Source organism: Grammomys surdaster, unplaced genomic scaffold, assembly GCF_004785775.1.
Source record: "Grammomys surdaster isolate TR1022 unplaced genomic scaffold, NIH_TR_1.0 125896, whole genome shotgun sequence".
NCBI classification, from domain to species: Eukaryota; Metazoa; Chordata; class Mammalia; order Rodentia; family Muridae; genus Grammomys; species Grammomys surdaster.
In genome coordinates this window covers 2,191,789-2,210,206 of record NW_021620720.1, presented here as the reverse complement: position 1 = coordinate 2,210,206, position 18,418 = coordinate 2,191,789, and the positions used below count along the sequence as shown (strand labels likewise).

General features: G+C 42.9%; 1 protein-coding gene across 4 annotated transcripts in view; it reads right to left on the bottom strand.

Annotated features, from left to right (window-relative positions):
• Positions 1–18,418, bottom strand: part of Dpp8 (dipeptidyl peptidase 8) — a 54,256-nt gene that overhangs the window by 12,142 nt on the left and 23,696 nt on the right. For all 4 annotated transcript variants that reach the window (XR_003709354.1, XM_028752320.1, XM_028752321.1 and 1 more), the window contains 5 exons: positions 17,755–17,914; positions 14,410–14,489; positions 10,353–10,505; positions 9,848–9,983; positions 7,067–7,212 (listed from right to left, as the gene is read on the bottom strand). Coding sequence is in view for 3 of the 4 variants with exons in the window: in XM_028752320.1 (XP_028608153.1) it covers positions 7,067–7,212; positions 9,848–9,983; positions 10,353–10,505; positions 14,410–14,489; positions 17,755–17,914 (675 nt within the window). In the remaining variant the exon portion in view is untranslated. The remainder of the gene's footprint in view (positions 1–7,066; positions 7,213–9,847; positions 9,984–10,352; positions 10,506–14,409; positions 14,490–17,754; positions 17,915–18,418) is intronic.

Below are 18,418 nucleotides of genomic sequence, written 5' to 3'. Positions count from 1 at the left end.
TGTAGCCTAGTCATGGACTGAGTAATTAGTATGCAGAAAGTCCTGGGTTCATGCCCAGTGCCATACACACAAAAAGGTTCATATAACAATGTGGTTCCACTGCAGCAGTCTTACACATTTGCACGCTTGTTGCATGTCACCACTGCATGGAGAAGTCATACGGAGTGTGCCAGCTAGGTTTGTATAAACATATACTCTATGACGCCTGTCCAATGATGAAATAGCCTAGTGACATTTTCCAGAAAGTTTCTGGGTTGTAAAGCAACATGAGACTGTAATTAACAGTGCTGGACACTAAGACAGACACTAAAAAGAGGTTCTTATTAAAATGAGGAGCCCAGCATGGTGGCCCACACCTTTAATCCCAGCTCTTGGAGCAGAGGCAGGCGGATCTCTGTGAATTTGAGGCCATCCTGGCCTATAAAGTGAGTTCTAGGCCAGTCAGGGTTACACATTGAGACCCTATCTCAAATAAAGAAAAAAGATGGCATGGAGAGATGGCTTGGTAGGGAAAAAGCCTGCTGTGCAAGTCAGGTGACCTGAGTTTGATTTCTGGAATCCATTAAAGGTAAGAGAAAATGTCACAAAGTTGTTCTCTGGTCTCTACATGCACACTGTGGCACACCACCCCCGACATTGTATATGCATGCACACATATAAACACAACATAATGTGGGAGGGCTGGGGAGGGCTGGGGCACTAAAGTCTATAGTTTGATCTACTGAGGAAGCTGAGTCAGGAAGACCACTTAAGCCTGGGATTTTGGCTAGCCTGGGAAATAAAGTAAGACCTCATCTCAAAACCTAAAAAAAGCCCCTAGATCACGAGGTCTCTCATAAACATATGCAAACTTATTACATTAGTTTAAACAAATGCTTCAGTTCACTAAAGCAGCTGTGCCATTTCCTTGCCTACTGTATTGTGGGAGGCTCTGCTCACACGGAGGCATTGACCTGGAGCTCCCTGGTAACTAAGGAGTTTGTGTATTCTCTCCTATGCACGGTTACTACCATGTATCTGTATGCTTTGAGATGTCCATTCAAGTATTTAAGTTTTAAAAACTCAGTTATCAGCACACATAAGCAGCATTAACTGGACTTGCAGTTATTAATAACAATTAAATGAGGAGCTTGTGGTGGTGGTGCACACCTTTAATCCCAGCACTCAGGACACAGAGGCAGGTGGATCTTTGTGAGTTTGAGGCCAGCCTGGTCTACAGAGTGAGTTCCAGGACAGCCAGGGCTACACAGAGAAACCCTGTCTCAAAAACAAACACACAAGCAAAAATGTATTATGACTACTGTGAGGTATGCATGTATACACTAATGATCCATGAAAGCATCTGGGGGGGGGACAATATTGGGACTCATGGCTCAGGGAATCTAAGACTGTCAGGCTTGCATGTGTGGCAAACTCCTCAGCTGGCTGAGCCATCGTCGTGGTTGAAAGGTTTTCTTACTTTTTTTTTGAGACAGAGTCTTAATACGTAGACCAGGCTGGAGATCAAACTGATCGAAGGTGTGAGCCTCCACACCCACCTGCTAAAGGTTTTAATTTTTGTGATGTCTGATTTGCTAGTTTTTCTGTTAAAATGGTAGGAAGAACTGAGTGTGGTTAAGTGGTGTGAGAAAGAAGGGAAGGGAGCAAGAGCCCACCCTGCCCTCTCTGTACTGTGTCTAAGGACATGGTGACAGCAGCCAAACTGCCCTTCCTGCTTCTAGTCTCCTACTCCACAGTCTGTCTCTTCAGCAGAAACAGTGATATTTTCAAAATGTGAGACATGACTGTTGCTTAGCTCCTTCCTGCTTCCACTATCCTTCACAATAGACGGCTGGATGATGGACAGATAGGTGATGGATGGATGGTAGATGGATGGATGGATAGATAGATAGATAAAAGCTACCTCACCTCTCACCCTCACCCTGTGCATTTGGGGCTGTGAGCTGAACTTAATCTCACAAATGCCAGGTTAGTCTTCTACCACTGAGCTGAGCCTTAGCCCAAGGTGGCCTCTGTGGCCATTGTGACCTTAGACTATGTGAACACTGGGTAGATTATGTAGGCCTTGGGTGACCTGCGTCTACTGCTACCCTCCCTACTGTGAGCTCAGCCCCACCCTACACCCACAGTATCAAAGGGATTCTTACTCTAGGACCTGCTTATTGTTCCTTCTGCATGGAAGAAGGCTTAGCAGAAACTGTTTCTTTTCACTGTGTATAAAATAGGACCTCCACTATTTTTTGAATGGATGAAAACAAAATGGAGATAAGGAATCTCAGCAATAGGGAACTTGGTGGGTAAAAGTTTTTTTAGAAGGAGACACCAGATAAAGAACTGCAAGGCTGTGGTGGTGTGAATGAGAACAGCCCCCATAGGCTCATATTTGAATGTTTGGTCCCCAGTTGGTGGAACTGTTTGGAAGGATTAGGAAATCTGGTCTTGTCGGAAGAGGTGTGTCACCAGGAGTGGTCTTTGTGATTTTAAAAGTCCATGCTATTCTGAGATAGCCTTCTCTCTGCCTTTTCCTATGAATCATGATGTACGCTCTTAGCTACTACTCCAATGCCTGCCCGGCTACCCGCCTGCTTGCCCGCCTGCTTGCCTGCCTGACTGCCTGCCTGGTCCCCACCATGATGACTCACCCTCTGACACTCTAAGCAAGCACCCAATGAAATGTGTTCTTTCATAAGTTGCCTTGGTCATGCCTTTGTCATAGCAGTAGAAGAGTAACTAAGACAGAGGCATAAAACACATTATAAGCAGTTTAGAAAAATGACCTCACTTCTTTCCTTGTTATTACAAAGACAACCTCAATTGTCTGATGTAGACACTCAGGCCCCAGTGACAGGCTTGCCTTTGCAATCTGGAGGCCTCCTGCTTCTCCAAGAAGTGATCTGAGAATAACTGGGAGCCCAAACACTCTTCTTCAGAAACAATTCTCCAAACTCCAATGCTATCATCTGCTTCATCTGCTTGAAAACATTTTATATTATATGTATATATGTATATATGTATATATATATGTATGTATAGACACACAAATATATGTATATTATATATAATACGTATGGGCAGATTGTTTATACTTATTTGTGTATGTGTGTGTGTGTGAAAGAGAGAAAGAAACAGAGAGAGAGAGAGAGGGAGAGAGAGAGAGAGAGAGAAAGAGAGAGAGAGAATAGACAGGTCAGAGGGCAACTTGAAGGAGTCAGTTCTCTTTCACTATGTAGTTCCCTGAGATTGAACTCAGATTGTCTGGTTTGGCAGTAAATGCCCTTATTAAATAAGCATCTGTTCTAATTTCTATTTGTACAAAGGTATCTGTGACATTTTAAAGAATGTGAGTACCTTTTAAATAAATATTTATGCATTGCTGGGCATGTTGGCTTATACTTGTAATCCCAGCACTCAGGAGCAGGTAGGTCACTACAAATTTGAGATTACCTTGGTCTACAGGAAAAGCTCAAGATTAGCCAGGGAGACACATGTATATCAAGATCCCCATCCCAAACAAACAAACCTCTCTTCTATTTATGTATTCAATCATTCACAGAGCTGCACTCTCAGCCCCAACTTCACCTGCATCAGACCTCAGCCCACGCCTTTGCCTTCTTTTGACCTACAGAAATGGATGTGCTTAGGAACAAAGTAACTCACTTGATTCTGGGAACTATGGCATTGTAGCCAATATTCCAGTCTACATACAGTCTAAGAAAGAACACGGTCTGGGCCTCAGGACCACTGCAGTCTTGTAGGATCAAGCATTTTACAAGATTGTGTGCTAACAGAAAGATCTGGTTTTACATTAAGGAATTTTTACAGGATTAATCCCTTTGAGGATTCAAGGAAGATGAATAGTCTTCCTGGGGGCTGCATATCAGAGGCCCTACAGTCGCTGAAATCTCATGGAAAAATCTCCTGGCAAACAACACCGGCTCATCCTATCAACCACGTCTGTATGTTTCCCAAGAGCATGCTGGGAAGGAAATCAACACATTATCAAGTCACATCTTTTAAAAAACAACATGCAGACTTGTTGATTTCATTAAGTGCGAAGAAAAAGCATAGTTGTATTTGTTTTTTTTGTTTGTTTGTTTGTTTTGGTTTTTCAAGACAGGGTTTCTCTGTGTACCCCTGGCTGTCCTGGAACTCACTCTGTAGACCAGGCTGGCCTCGAACTCAGAAATCCGCCTGCCTCTGCCTCCCAAGTGCTGGGACTAAAGGCGTGTGCCACCACTGCCTGGCTATAGTTATATTTGTTAAACATTCGAAATAACTAAAATTGAGTTGGTGATAATTTTATCATGGTAAAACAGACACAACTTTTACCAGTGCATGTGTACAAGTTCAGTCACAGCAATGCACACCCACATCCATTATCCATGTCCAGACCCTTCTCCGCCTCCAGCAGCAGCCACGCCATTCACCAGCACGCCATTCCAGGCTAGTCTTTGTCAACCGCTACTGCGTCTCAATCTGCCTATTACAGGAACCTCGTGCAAAGGGAGAAGTGCACTTATCCTTTATGACTGGCTGGATTCACTGCACACAATATTCTCATGCTTCACAATGTTGTAGCAGGTGTCAGCTTCCTAATTAATTAAAAAAACAAAACTAAAAAATAGCTATTCTCTCTCTGGGTATGTGGGTGTGTGCACAGGTCAGAAGAGGGAGTTAGCTCTTTCCTTCCACCATGTGGCCACGGAATGTGGTAGGCTTGGCCTCAGGCACTCTGACCTGCTGTACCATCTTATTGGTCCCCTTCCCCCTTTTAAGGACGAATAACATTTCACTGCATGTTTAAACTTTTGTTTTTCGAGATAGGTTTTCTCTGTGTAGTCCTGGCTGTCCTGGAACTCACTCTGTAGACCAGGCTGGCCTCAAACTCAGGGATCCACCTTCCTCTGCCTCCCAAGTGCTGGAACTAAAGGTGTGCACCACCAAGGCCCATCCCATGTTTAATGTTTTGTGTGGTGTGTATGCCATGGTGTGTGTGTAACAGTCAGAAGACTAGCTCCTGAAGCTGGATCCTTCCTCCCCCACATGGGTCCTAGAACCTGAACGTGGACTGTAAGTCTTGGCAACAAGTGCTTTCGCCCTCTGATCCATCTCACTGGCCCTCATTTTCTGTTTATACGGTATTGTATTTATTCACACATCCATCTGTTATCAGGTTCCTGGGATGCTTCTGTCTCCTGGTCCGTGTGTAAATGGATATATAAATAGCTCTTCCTATATCTGGTTTCACTTCTTTGGGGTACGAATGCACAAGGGAAAAGGCGATTTCGAGCTTGGTTTTCTGAGGAGCCACCATGCTATCTGTGTAGTGGCCACATCACTCTAGGTTTCACCAACACTGGACCAGGGTCCGATTTCTCCACATCTCACCTAACACAGTCCACTTTAACAGCCTCCTAATGGGTTCGGATGGTAATACCCACTGTGGTTCTGGGCTGCATTTCCCTGATGGTTAATGATAACAGATATCCTTTCACATGGCTAAATTTTTAAAATAAATTACTTACATCAAGGAATCTTAAAATCTGGTTTTGATGCTAAGTCGTATAAAGCTCTTAAGTTCTTGACACAGTACTTGTTACTTTCTGCTTCCTTGTCGTTATGTGTGTATGTTTTATTGTTTTTATTTGTTGTGGGTTGTTTCTCTTGATTTTCTCAAAACAGGGTTTCACTATGTATCCCTAGCTCTCCTGAACAGTTTGATCTTGAACTCAAGAGATTTGCCTGCCTGTTTCCCATTAAAGGCACACACCATCACAGCCCACTAAATTTCATGTCTTTAAAATTTTTAAAATTATTTCTTTTATGTATATGAATGTTCTATCTGCATGTATACAGGCATGCCAGAAGAGGGCATCAGCTGCCATGTGGTTGCTGGGAATTGAACTTCAGACCTCTGGAAGAACAGTAGGTGTGGTGCTCTTAACCACTAAGCCATTTTTCCACCCCTAAAATTTCCTATTTTTAGCAGAAGCCTAATTTACATTGCTCCTGATGTATGCCAATAGCTATAATGCAGACTATGATTATTTTGCTTATGAAACATACTTAATGACAGCAAATGACTTAATATACAACATAATTATTTGGAGTTAATGGCTTTGCTACTTTACTTTTACCTTATTTTCTACATAATATAAGGTTTAGATGTATCAGAGAGTAAATAATTGAATAAAACTATAAAGGATATTACTGAGTCCAAGAATAGCATTATAAAAATGCTGTAATCATATTCTAATTTACTGAAGGATTCAATAGAAAATCTATGTAAGCAGGCATAAATATCTTATTTCTAATTTTAATTTATTTCTGTGGTTCTGGGAACTGAATCTGAAGCAAAAGCAAGCACTGGAAGGACTGACCACCAGTTCCCCGTCCACGATGCTCTGCTTAACAGCGTTTATTCAGCAGTCACGTGCTCTGTACTCTGTACTCACTGTGCAGAGATCAGAGAAGGATGCTTCCGGGTATCCTGGTCTATCACTCCTTTGCCTTATTCCTTTCAAAAGAGGTCTCTCACTGAGCCCAGAGCCAGGCAAACCTAGTGATCCTCCTGCCGTCACCCCCACAGGATGAGGGCTCCAGGCACACAAACACACTCAGCTTTTTACCTGACATGAAGGTTGGGATTAGAACTCTTGCTTGCACAGCCAGTGTTCCTACCCACTTGCTGGCAGCCATCTTCCTGCTTCTGCCTCCCAAGGGCTAGGATTATAAATGTGCATCACCATGTCCAGCCTTCGAATTCTATCTTAACTATCTAGACATTAAAAACAAAAACCAAAACCAAAAATCACAGCTGGAGAGATGGTTAAGAGCACTGGCTGCTCTTCCAGAGGCCTCAGGTTCTATTCCCAGCACCACATGGAAGCTCACAGTGTCTGTAACTACTGTTCCAGGGGATCTGACACTCTTCTGAACTCTGCAGGCATCAGGTAGGCACATGATGCACAGACACACATGCAGAAAGAAATACTCATACACATAAGAACAATCACCTAAAAATATATATGTTTGTATATATATTTATATGAGTTTATATACTCACCTGGGGACCACCATATATGAAGAGCACAGTGGGGTATTTCTTTCCAGGTTGTAGGTCATGAGGCTTATACAACATTCCATACAGTGTAAATCCAGTAGTACTTTCAAAAGAAAAAATTTCTGGAGGGGTATAGTCAGGAAGAGGACCTGTGGGTAGCAACAGAGCCATAAAGAAGTCCTCAGAGGAGCCGTGCAACCTCAAGTCCAAGAAGGAAGTATCAAGACTCAGCCCCCTGCCCACCGACAACTGCTATCCCTCTCTCAGGTAAGACAAGCAATAAGCAGGCATTAAAAAAACGGAATGAATGAAGACCAAGCTGTCTTTTTCAGACGCAGGCACACGGAGTTTTGCATAGCTCTTGGAGCCTAGGAGGTGTTTATGTGCAGAATGAAATATCTGGTACCAAGTTCACTCTTCACTTGTCAGTGGTTAAACCGCCCACCTGACCAGCAGCAGACCTGTCCAGAAAGCTGTGGGCGGGGCCAAGAGTCTCGTATTCAGCTTAGCCATCCCCAGTCTTTAGCTCACTAAGGCTACGCCATCTTCCTCTCAGGGCCTGCGCACAGTGATGTCACACCAAGCAGAGGTTACTGCCAACCGTATTCCTGAACTTTAAAGTACACACGAATCCTTTGGTCTGTACCAGTTTAAATATTAAAAAAAAATTATTTAAGGGAGCTGGAGAGATGGCTCAGTAGTTAAGAGCATTGACTGTTCTTCCGGACGACCTGGGTTTAATTCCCAGTACCCACAATGCAGCTCACAACTGTTTGTAACTCCAGTTCCAGGTGATCTGATATCCTCCTCCTCCCCCAGGAACATACAGCCAGGGAAAACTCCAATGCACATGAAATAAAAAAAAATACTAAAAATTTATTTATTTATTTATTTATTTATTTATTTATTTATGGTCTCTCTACATAGTCCTGACTGTTCTGGAACTTGAGCTTGTTTCAGGCTGGCCTCAAACTCACAGAGAGTCACCTGCCTCTGTCTTCTCAGTGCTAAAATTGAAGGTGTATACTACGACACCCAGCTTCTTATTCGTATGTGTTGCATCAAATGTGTATGTGTGTGGTACAGGTGTGAGTGCGAAGGTTTCTGTACCTGTACACGTTTACTTGATGGCCAAAGAAAGATACCAGGTGCCCGCCCTTATCAGTTTCCACCCTACTGCCTCAAACAATCCCTGACTCAAAAACTTGCCATTTCTGTACAGCTGACTGACTATTAAGGTCCTGAGATCAATCCATGTCCTTTCTCCAGTGCAGAATTACAAGCACACACGGGTATATCTGGCTGTTATATAGGTGCTGAGGATTTGAACTCAGGCCCTGGTGGTCATACAGCAAGCACTCTTACCCACTAAGCCATCTCCTCAGCCCCACTTTTTTTTTTAAAAAAAGATTTATTTATTTATGTAGCACACTGTATTCAGGCACACCAGAAGAGGGCATCAGATCCCACTTCAGATGGTTGTGAGTCACCATGTGGTTGCTGGGAATTGAACTCAGGACCTCTAGAAGAGCAGCCAGTACTCTTAACCATTGAGCCATCTCTCCAGAACCCGCAGCCCCACATTGATACGTAAATCTTTTAGTCAAAAGTAATGAGTGAAAATACTTAACATAAAAATAGATTTGAAGTCAGAGACACATAAGACAAGTTTATTCTTTACATGTAAGAGATTGTAGTGGCTGGCACGGAGCAGTGGCCCCCACCTTTAATCCCACCACTTGGGAGGACATACACAGTAACATAAATAAAAAATAGGATTGAGATAGGAATCTTTTCAGTTATGTCTGTGAGGGGCTGTCTAGACTTGTTAATTGAAGAGGAACCCTCCAATGTGGATGGCATGCTTTAGGCTGGAGTCCCTGACAGAACAGAAAAAAAGGGAGTGGAGGAGCTGCATCTCTCTGCTTTCTGACTGTGCATACCATGTGACTGTCAGTCACCTAATGTTCCCGCCCTGCCCCCATGACTCCCAGTCTATAGACTGCACCTTGTACCAGGAGTCAGAATGAGCCTTTCCATAAACGTCTGTCAGATTTTGTGCCCCAGCGACTCAGGAAGTGACTAATGCAGAAAGCAAGCATTTGGAAAACAGATCAGCTCATGCCTGAAATAACAGCACTGAGGAGGCCAAGATTGAGGATTGCTGAGTTTCGGGATAGCCGGGGTTCCAGAGTAAGGTCAAGCCTGTGCTACAGAATGAGAGCCTGTCTTTCTACAGTGCTCTTTGCTCCCACAGTAAGCAAGTGTGCTGGTTACTATTAAGAGGGCCATGGTACGGACTTGAAACTTCCAGAAAGCAGCCAACTGGTTATTCCCTGGTTATCACCCTTCCTGCTCAAAAGGTCTTACTTGTTTAGAATATTTTATCTTAATCCACTTTTCTTTTCTTTCTTTTTTTTTTTTGGTTTTTCGACAGGGTTTCTCTGTGTAGCTCTGGCTGTCCTGGCACTCACTCTGTAGACCAGGCTGGCCTCGAACTCAGAAATCCACCTGCCTCTGCCTCCCAAGTGCTGGGATCAAAGACGTACGCCACCACCACCCAGCTTAATCCACTTTTCAAAAAGGCTTTTCAGACATGCTCCTGCTCAGATGAGAAGCAACCCAGCTCATTTTCAGCAGTTGACAGAACAGGAGTGAGGTCCACCTGAAGCTCAGTAGCTCAGGGACAGGCAGGGCTGAGCAATGGGAAGACAGCCCAAGAGACATGGACATAGGACACGAGCACAGTGCACTGTGACACCAATCCTACTTAAGCCCAGGTACCTGCTGAATCCAAAATGGTGGCCCAAAATTCTTTTGTTTTATGGACTGGGTCATCTTCAGGACTTGAGAGTTTGTAGAGGGACACGCAGTGTGGATTCTTCTGGTTGCTGTACTTACTTATGAAGAAGTCACAATGCTAGAGAAAAGAAAGACAGCAATAAGAGGCAGGCGGATTTCTGAGTTCGAGAGTTCGAGGCTAGCCTGGTCTACAGAGTGAGTTCCAGGACAGCCAGGGCTACTCAGAGAAACCCTGTCTCGAAAAACCAAAAAAAAAAAAAGAAAGACAGCAATAGATTTCCACAAGATGTTAGGGAAGGCTGCCTGTGGTCACACACACAACGTAGGGCAAGAGGACAATGGGGGTTTGACAAATGCTGCAAACACAATGCTTTTCCTAGATGAGGCTTCTGTGGGCCAGTGTCACCCTGAACTTTCACATTACTCAACAAGAATGTTATGTGAACACAGGCTTTCTAAGGATCCCCTCCCAGCTGGGACACAGTACCCGGCTGAGGCAGCAGGAATGTGAGTAGCCGCGGTCAGTCAGCCTCACCACGTCGCCAGGGTTTGCATAACTGGTCACGTACAGATGATGCTCCAGAGGAGAGTCTTTGGTGCCTTCGAAGTACACCAGCTTCCTGGCCTCATCGACCCAGATCTGCGGGAGTCACAGCACAAATCAATACCAGCACGGTTCTGACAAGCTAGCGGCATAGCCCCCATCTTCAACAGAATCATCTGAGTTCTCAGGCTTGAGCTTCTTTTGTCCTTTTTTTTTTCTACCAGTGATAATGTGAGTTGGTTTTCCTTATGGCTAAAAACAGATCTTATCCAGAAGGTAAAAGGCTGAGTTACACACTTTTGAGATAATGTCCTGACTGAGTGCGCTGTGTACTAGCCTTAAAATAGGACAATTATTTCCTTATAGAAAATCCCTCTGGGGAATACCCTATACAACACCTCATTTGCCCACTTAGAAAAGATTAATTTGATTTCTTTCCTAGCTTAGTACTTTCTTTTTAGAGCTTTCCTACAAATTTGCAAAAGCATTTTATCTATTGAACTGGGAAGTCACTGAAGTCAGCTTCAGCAACAGTATAGTTTGTAAATATGTAAGGATAGATTTTATGGTTAAGCACTGGCACTGGAGAAGACCCAGTGTCCCCAGCCCTGGATAAAATCTTTTAAGTTACTATCTGGAACAGAATTACTTAATATTCTATGCAAACTACAACAATCTAAAGAAACAGTTTTCTCAGCAAGGCAGTGGTGGCGCACGCCTTTAATCCCAGCACTTGGAAGGCAGAGGCAGGTGGATTTCTGAGTTCGAGGCCAGCTGGTCTACAGAGTGAGTTCCAGGACAGCGAGGACTACACAGAGAAACCCTGTCTCAAAAAACCAAACAAAGTAAAACAAAAAACCAAAAGCAAACAAACAAAAAAAAACAGTTTTCTTTCATTGTTACCTTAAAAATATTCTACTAGCCTACTGAAAATTTTCTAGAATTTAAAAATGCTTTATAGAAATAAAGGAGATTCTAAAAGTATCTTAAATGTCTGTCTTTCTCACACATATACCCACACACCCTTCACTACTAACTTTTTAAAATAGATGCATCCATCCCTAAATGCACACAACTACTGTAGGAAACAAACATTCAAGAATCCCCAAAGGCATGTGTCATGCCTCCAGGAGGTCAAGGCTGGTTTCCGGCAGGGACTCAGGTCCTACACTGAGGCCCTACACTACCCCTTATGCAAGTCCATGTTCTCTGCCTCACGTGAGAGCTTCTGCTCAGTAAGAGTGGCTCTCCAGTGATGTTGAGCAGATTGCTGGGTCCTACCACTACTTTCTGAGGAGGACTGGGTTGAGCTAAGTCTGTGTTTCTAACATGGTCCCTCTTGGACTGGGACCACGTTCTGAGTATGTCACATGAGCTGCAGCCTGAAGGCTCTGCAGCTGTTGCTGTGAGGAGTCTGAGTAGAACAGAGGGACTTTTGTAAAAGCTGAGGAGGAAAAAGGCAACATAAAAACAAGAAACAATCCCCCTACGGTCGACCCCTAGACTTCCATGCCCTCCAGAAGGGTTCCTGGTATGCCTGGCTTTGCCCTCGTTTCTCTCACTAGAGAGCTTGGCCTCTTGATCACCACAACAAAAATTGGCTTTTTCCTAAACCAAGGCCGCCCTTGATATGGCCGCTAACATTGGGGAGCCTTCCTTTATGACAATATTACACCCCAAATTGACAAATGGTTGGTAACTTGAACATTTACAAGGGACTAGGATGGCTGTGAGTTAGCCCAATGACGGGATTATTGTAGGTCCACTTCCCAGGGGCCCACCCAATGCAGCCGAAAAGGAGTGTGTGGTGCTGGGAGTGGGTGCAGCCTACATGGCCTAAGACAGGGCTCTCACCCTCCTTTCACCCACATCGGAGTCCCTTGATGTTGCCCATCGTCGACAGCCTAAAGCCTTCGACCATCGATGTGACTCGTCTCACATCAGTGTTTTGGGGTTGTGAACTTGTCTAAGACCCCCCATAATTAGACATCCAAATTCAAAATTCACATAGTTGGGATTGATCATAAGACGCCTTCTCTAACTAAATAGAAGGGGGAGATGCCAGAAGCCAGGACCCTTGCCCTTACCCTCACCCCCTACCTTTCCCCACCTGCACAATGTCCTCTGAAGCTTGGCAACTGCAAGATCCTGCTTAGCAACTGCAGATAGACTCAAAGCAGAGTACCATATCTTCTTAAGAATACCATGGAGACCATAACTCAAGCAGTGTACCATATCTTCTGAAGAACAGCAGGTAGATCATAATTCAAGGCAGTGTACCGTATAGACCATGACATGTTTCAAGGCACAGGCCAAGAAGATTTTGTACTTTTCCACCACCTGGCCCCTCTTACCCCCTCCCCTTGTAAAACATGCTATAAAAAAGCATTTCATGTTAAAAAAAAAAGAAATTAAAAATAATAATAATAATAAAAAAAAAACAAGAAACAAAGCAAACATATAGAGAAATAGGGAAAAAATTGAGAGGAATAAACACACCACAAAAACTAGAATGTCCAAAAACTAGGTTGTCCAAACAATCCTTTGCTCATTCAACTCTGGGGTTCTATCAGAATCATCCAGTAGCTCTTAATGCCAACTGCTACAATTCCTGCAATTAAATAGTTTTGTGTATGTGTCTGCCTCTCTGTGTCTGTGCATGTGTGCATGCGTGTGTGCGTGCATGTGTGCTTGTGTGTTTGTGTGCATGCACCAGTGGCATTGCATACATGTGGCAAATAGAGGACAAAATGAGAGAGTCACACCTGTCCTTCAACCATGTAGGCTCCCAGAATGCAAATCTGGCTGTGAGGCTCAGCAGCAAGTGCCTTCACCTACTGAGACATGGCTCAGGAAACTTACCTCAGCATAAGTTTTGTTATTAGAACCTAGAATTCCACAATGAGATTTGTGGCCTGTTTGCTCTACAGAGAGAAGTTCAAGGCCAACCTGGAAACTCAGCAGGAAAGACCCAGTCTCAAAGAACACAAGAATAGCTGGGATGTAGCTTAAATCTAGAGCACCTGCCCAGCGTCTGTCTTCAGGCTGCGTCTAATCCCTAGTGTAGACCTAGAAACTCACAAACATATGCTCTCATTGGATTGTTATGGAAAGCTGCTCGCTCAGCCCAGAGCGCTTCCCTGTTAACCTAAGTTTAAAAGGTTAAATCTGTGAGATAAGATAACAGGTAAATGAAAAAAATTTTCTACCTCAGGAATGCTAGATATAATTTCCAATTAAAAATATGAACAGTCTATCAAGTCTAAAAAAAATAATTTTAAGGTTATTTGCTAAGTCACAGTTTTGTCAAACCCTAAACATACAAATTGTTTCCTTACTAAATGGCAATGATATATCTAAAAATAGTGATCTTGGGCTGGAATGATGGTGAGTGCTTAAAAGTATTGGCTTCGCTTCCATAGGACTTTGGTTCTATTCTCAGCAGGTACATGGAGCTAACAACTGTTTGTAACTCCAGATCTGGGGGATCTGACACACTCTTTTGGCCTTCACAGGTACCAGGTGTGCATGTGGTGCACATACATGCAGGCAGAACACCCCCATAAAAAAATAATATAATAAAATAATTCAAAATGGCAATCATTAGTAACTGGAATGTATCTTACGACTATAGCCATAAAATAGGTAAGCATTATAATTTAAAATAAATATTTTTAAAGACAGGGTCTTACTGGATAGCCCTGGGTATCCTGAAACTTGCTATGCAGACCAGGCTGGCCTCAGCCTCACAGAGATTCGCCTGCCTCTGCCTCCCTGCTGTTGTAAGGAAAGGTGTGTATCCATACCCTGACTAAACTAACACTCTTCCTTTGTAACAACTTGCATTCTTTAGGCCCTAACTCAGTACTGTAAAACACTGGGAACACACACACACAGACACACAGACACACACACACACACTCACACATTATTCATTTTTCTGCACTTTATATGCAGAGCAGAGGTTGATCAAACATGTTAGTAGAATAAAAAGACATACATTAGATCCATGCCGGCCAAGTACTTCCCATTCACCACTGGTAATTGCGATTTCCTCTTTGATAGGACACTTGAAATCACCTGAAGATAAATACAATCAAAATTCAGTACTTTATTCTAGATCATAAGCAAATGAAACAAAGTAGAAAATTTTTCTAAACTGTCTTTTCAAAAAAAGCTGCAATAAAACAAAAACAAAATCAATGTTAGGTTTGAGGTAATAACAATGTTTAGGAACTAGATAAAGACAATTGTTGGTCATATTGTACTAAATGGTATTTAGTTATTTCAAATGGTTACTAAAAATTACAGCTAAAAAACCTAGCTAGGCATGGTGGCACACACTTTTAGTCCTAGGACTTGGGAGGCAAGGGGAGGCGGATCTCTGCAAGTTTGAGGCCAGCCTGGTCTTTATAGTGAGTTCCAGGACAGTCAGGCCTATACAGTAAGGCCTTGTGTCAAACAAACAAACAAACAACCTAATGACAACAAAACCAACTTACACATTTTTAAAATATTCAAGAGCCGGGCGGTGGTGGCGCACGCCTTTAATCCCAGCACTCGGGAGGCAGAGGCAGGCGGATTTCTGAGTTCGAGGCCAGCCTGGTCTACAGAGTGAGTTCCAGGACATCCCGGGCTATACAGAGAAACCCTGTCTCGAAAAACCAAAAAAAAAAAAAAAAAAAAAAAAAAAAAATATTCAAGAATGATGACTAACGTCTCCCTCCCCTCCTTAAAAAAAAAACAAACCCAAACACTCACGCAGAAAAGGAAAACAGGAAAATGCATTTGAGGCAGAGTTTGACTATGTAACCTGGCTGCCCTGGAATTGGCTATGTACACCAAGAACTGTCCTGGAACTCACAGAGATGTACCCACTCCTGCTTCCTCAGTGCTGGAATCAAAGGAGTGTGCCGCCACACGGTAAGGCCAGACGCACAGTGCCTGCCTGCCTGCCTGCCTGCCTGCCTGCATACTGACTCAATACGGAGGCCTGCAAGCTGACAAGACATTCGGCTCTGGAAACACAACAAGCCACTTTAAAAGCAAGCAAGAGAAAAACTTAATGCACTTCTTTTTCATTTGCCAAAAAATAAATTGGCTGTTTTTAGCCACACTAATGTCAAATGCCCCATGTGTCTGTCTGAGAGTCTGTCTGGATGGGGTCTCCTCAGAGGTCTAAGGAAGAGATTGGAAAATGAAAACCATTTCTCTCTTCCAGCTGCCAAGATCTCTGACAACAGCTACGGATAGTGAGTTAAGAAATCAACTTTATTTTTCTGAGACACAGATGTGTAGCTTGCTATTTTATGAAGGGGAAATGGAGTGTTATATAGCACATTGGTATGAACAACAGGAGTTTCACATCACAGCTATAACAGGGAGAAAGAAAGAAGGAGAAAGAAAAAAAAACACAAACCAAGAGAACATACAAAGTACAAAAACCTGAGATGAAGCAACTAAAAAAATATACATACATATATGGCCGAGCACTGCAAAGAGGGTCTGAGGGAGCAGGGACCTCATTCTGAGGCTGGCCTTCACCGAGTAGTAACAGATTGCAAGATACATTGTTGCTTCTGAATTGTTTTAGTTTTTTGTTCCTTTCCGGTGTGAGTGCACTTACTCCAGAGCCACGGAGTTCGGAACTAGCAAGGCAAGTTTGAGTCCCGGGCTAACCTAAGCTGAAGCTCACGGAAAGACACTCTCTATTTGGGATTTATAAGACCTGGTCTATCTTTCAAGATTAGTACAGAGTCATACATAGTATTTACTTGGTTGGATTTAAGATCACTGCTCCCCAAATGGCAGTAATTAAAAGACCATTCAGAAAATCCTAAGGACTTGAATAGGTATTTCTCTCACCATTAAGGAAAACCTCAGGATGCCTCTTCAGACTGGCTTGGTGACAGCAGTTAAGAGCACTTGTTCTTGCAGAGGACCCAGGTTTGGTTCCCAGATCCTACATGGTGGCTCACAACCATCTGTAACTCTAGTTCCAGGATATCTATTCTTTTCTCTGACTTCTACAAGTACCAGGCATACATGTTGTACACAGGCATACATGCAGGCAAACACTCATACATGTAGAAATTAAATAATCAAAAAATCTCCTAAACATAAACAAATAAACCCACAAAGAAATGAAAGCCCTTGCATATTGCTGTTAGAAATATAAAAAAGTGTAACCCTTACCATCAGTTTGATAATGATGAAAATTAGATAGAATCTATGAGTCATGCATTGACATTCTGGTAGCTACTCCCAAGACAACAGAAAGCCAAGAAACAAACATATACGGTCATAGCAGTGTCATATGAAGCAACCCAGGCATCGATCAAGAAGCGCTAGATAAACAAATACATATGCTACATATACCATATGTATATATGACATATACTACACATATATAAGTATATATGTAGTTTTAAAAGATTTATTTTTTAAATATATAGTTTTAAAAGATTTATTTATTTTTATTGTATGTGCATGTATGAACACCTGCAAATAGGCATGTGTACCACATATATGCCTGGTCATTGTCCATGGAAGAGACAGAAGACAGCACTGGGTCCCCTGGAGCTGGAGTTATGGGTAGTTGTGAGCTGCCATGTAGGAGCTGGGAATAGAATCTGGGCTCTCTGCAAGAATAGCAAGTGCTCTTAACCTCAGGGCTCTCTCTCTAATATCCCTATAGTAGTTTTATTTTGCAAAAGTTTTTAAAGCCTAGTGTAGTGGCACAAGCTTTCAATCCCACGTTTTCACTTGGGAGACAGAGGCACGCACATCTCTGTGAGTTCTAGGCCAGCCAGACCTATGCAGTGAGACCATGTCTTTTTCTTTTTTCTCTTTTTCTTTACGTTATTTACATCCCAGAATAGCACGGAGGTCTTCTTTCCTCTGAGCATTAGTGTACGTGCTGCTACAGTAAGCACTGTGTGCTCATATCAGACAAACTAAAACTGTAACCAAGGCAAAGGAGTCATAAGAACAGGTATTCCGATCACTCAGAGATTACCCACTATTAACAACTTATTATGTATTCATTGAGAACTTGCTCTGTTTTCTGTATGCCCAGACTTGAATTTCAGTTAATATATGTAAGTTTACTGAAGCAAGTCCTGATGTTTACAAAGAATATAAAAAAGACATTATGGCTGGTGAGATGGCTCAGTGGGTAAAGGTCTGATGCCCTGAGTTTGGTCTTTGAAACTCACACAGGAGAAGGACACAAGTGACTCCTACAAGCTGTCTTCTGACCTGCTCATCCTTGCTCTATGATGCATATATACAAAACAAATAAAACATAAAGACATTAAGAACATAAATAAGGAAGGCGTCTTACTTGGGGCAGGTAGTCCACCACTGGACCGTTTATATTTGCTCTCCTTTAAAATGGACGTGATTTTATACAGATGACGAAAACCTGTTTTGCATTCAGAGGCAAAAATAAACTCAATTTCATCTTCATGAGTTTGAGGAAAAACATGAAAAATATCGTGGATCTGCAAAATGAACAGCTTAATTTACTATATGCATTAATAAACACACTACATAGATAACCAGCCGTCAGTGGTTAGTGCAAGGATATACTGCACTTAACCATGCTAAGTTTTTGTCTGGCCTTTTACATTTATTTTACTTTAGACAAAGATTTCAGACTCTGAGACGTAAATGTTTCCAAATGGAAGAAAGCAAAAGGAACCACATGACCACGGCTGTTCCTCTCCACCTCTGTGATCTACATGACCACGGCCTCTCCTCTCCACCTCTGTGATCTACATGACCACGGCTGTTCCTCTCCACCTCTGTGATCTACATGACCACGGCCTCTCCTCTCCATCTCTGTGATCTACATGACCACGGCCTCTCCTCTCCACCTCTGTGATCTACATGACCACGGCCTCTCCTCTCTATCTCTGTGATCTACATGACCACGGCCACTCCTCTCCACCTCTGTGATCTACATGACCACGGCTGTTCCTCTCCACCTCTGTGATCTACATGAC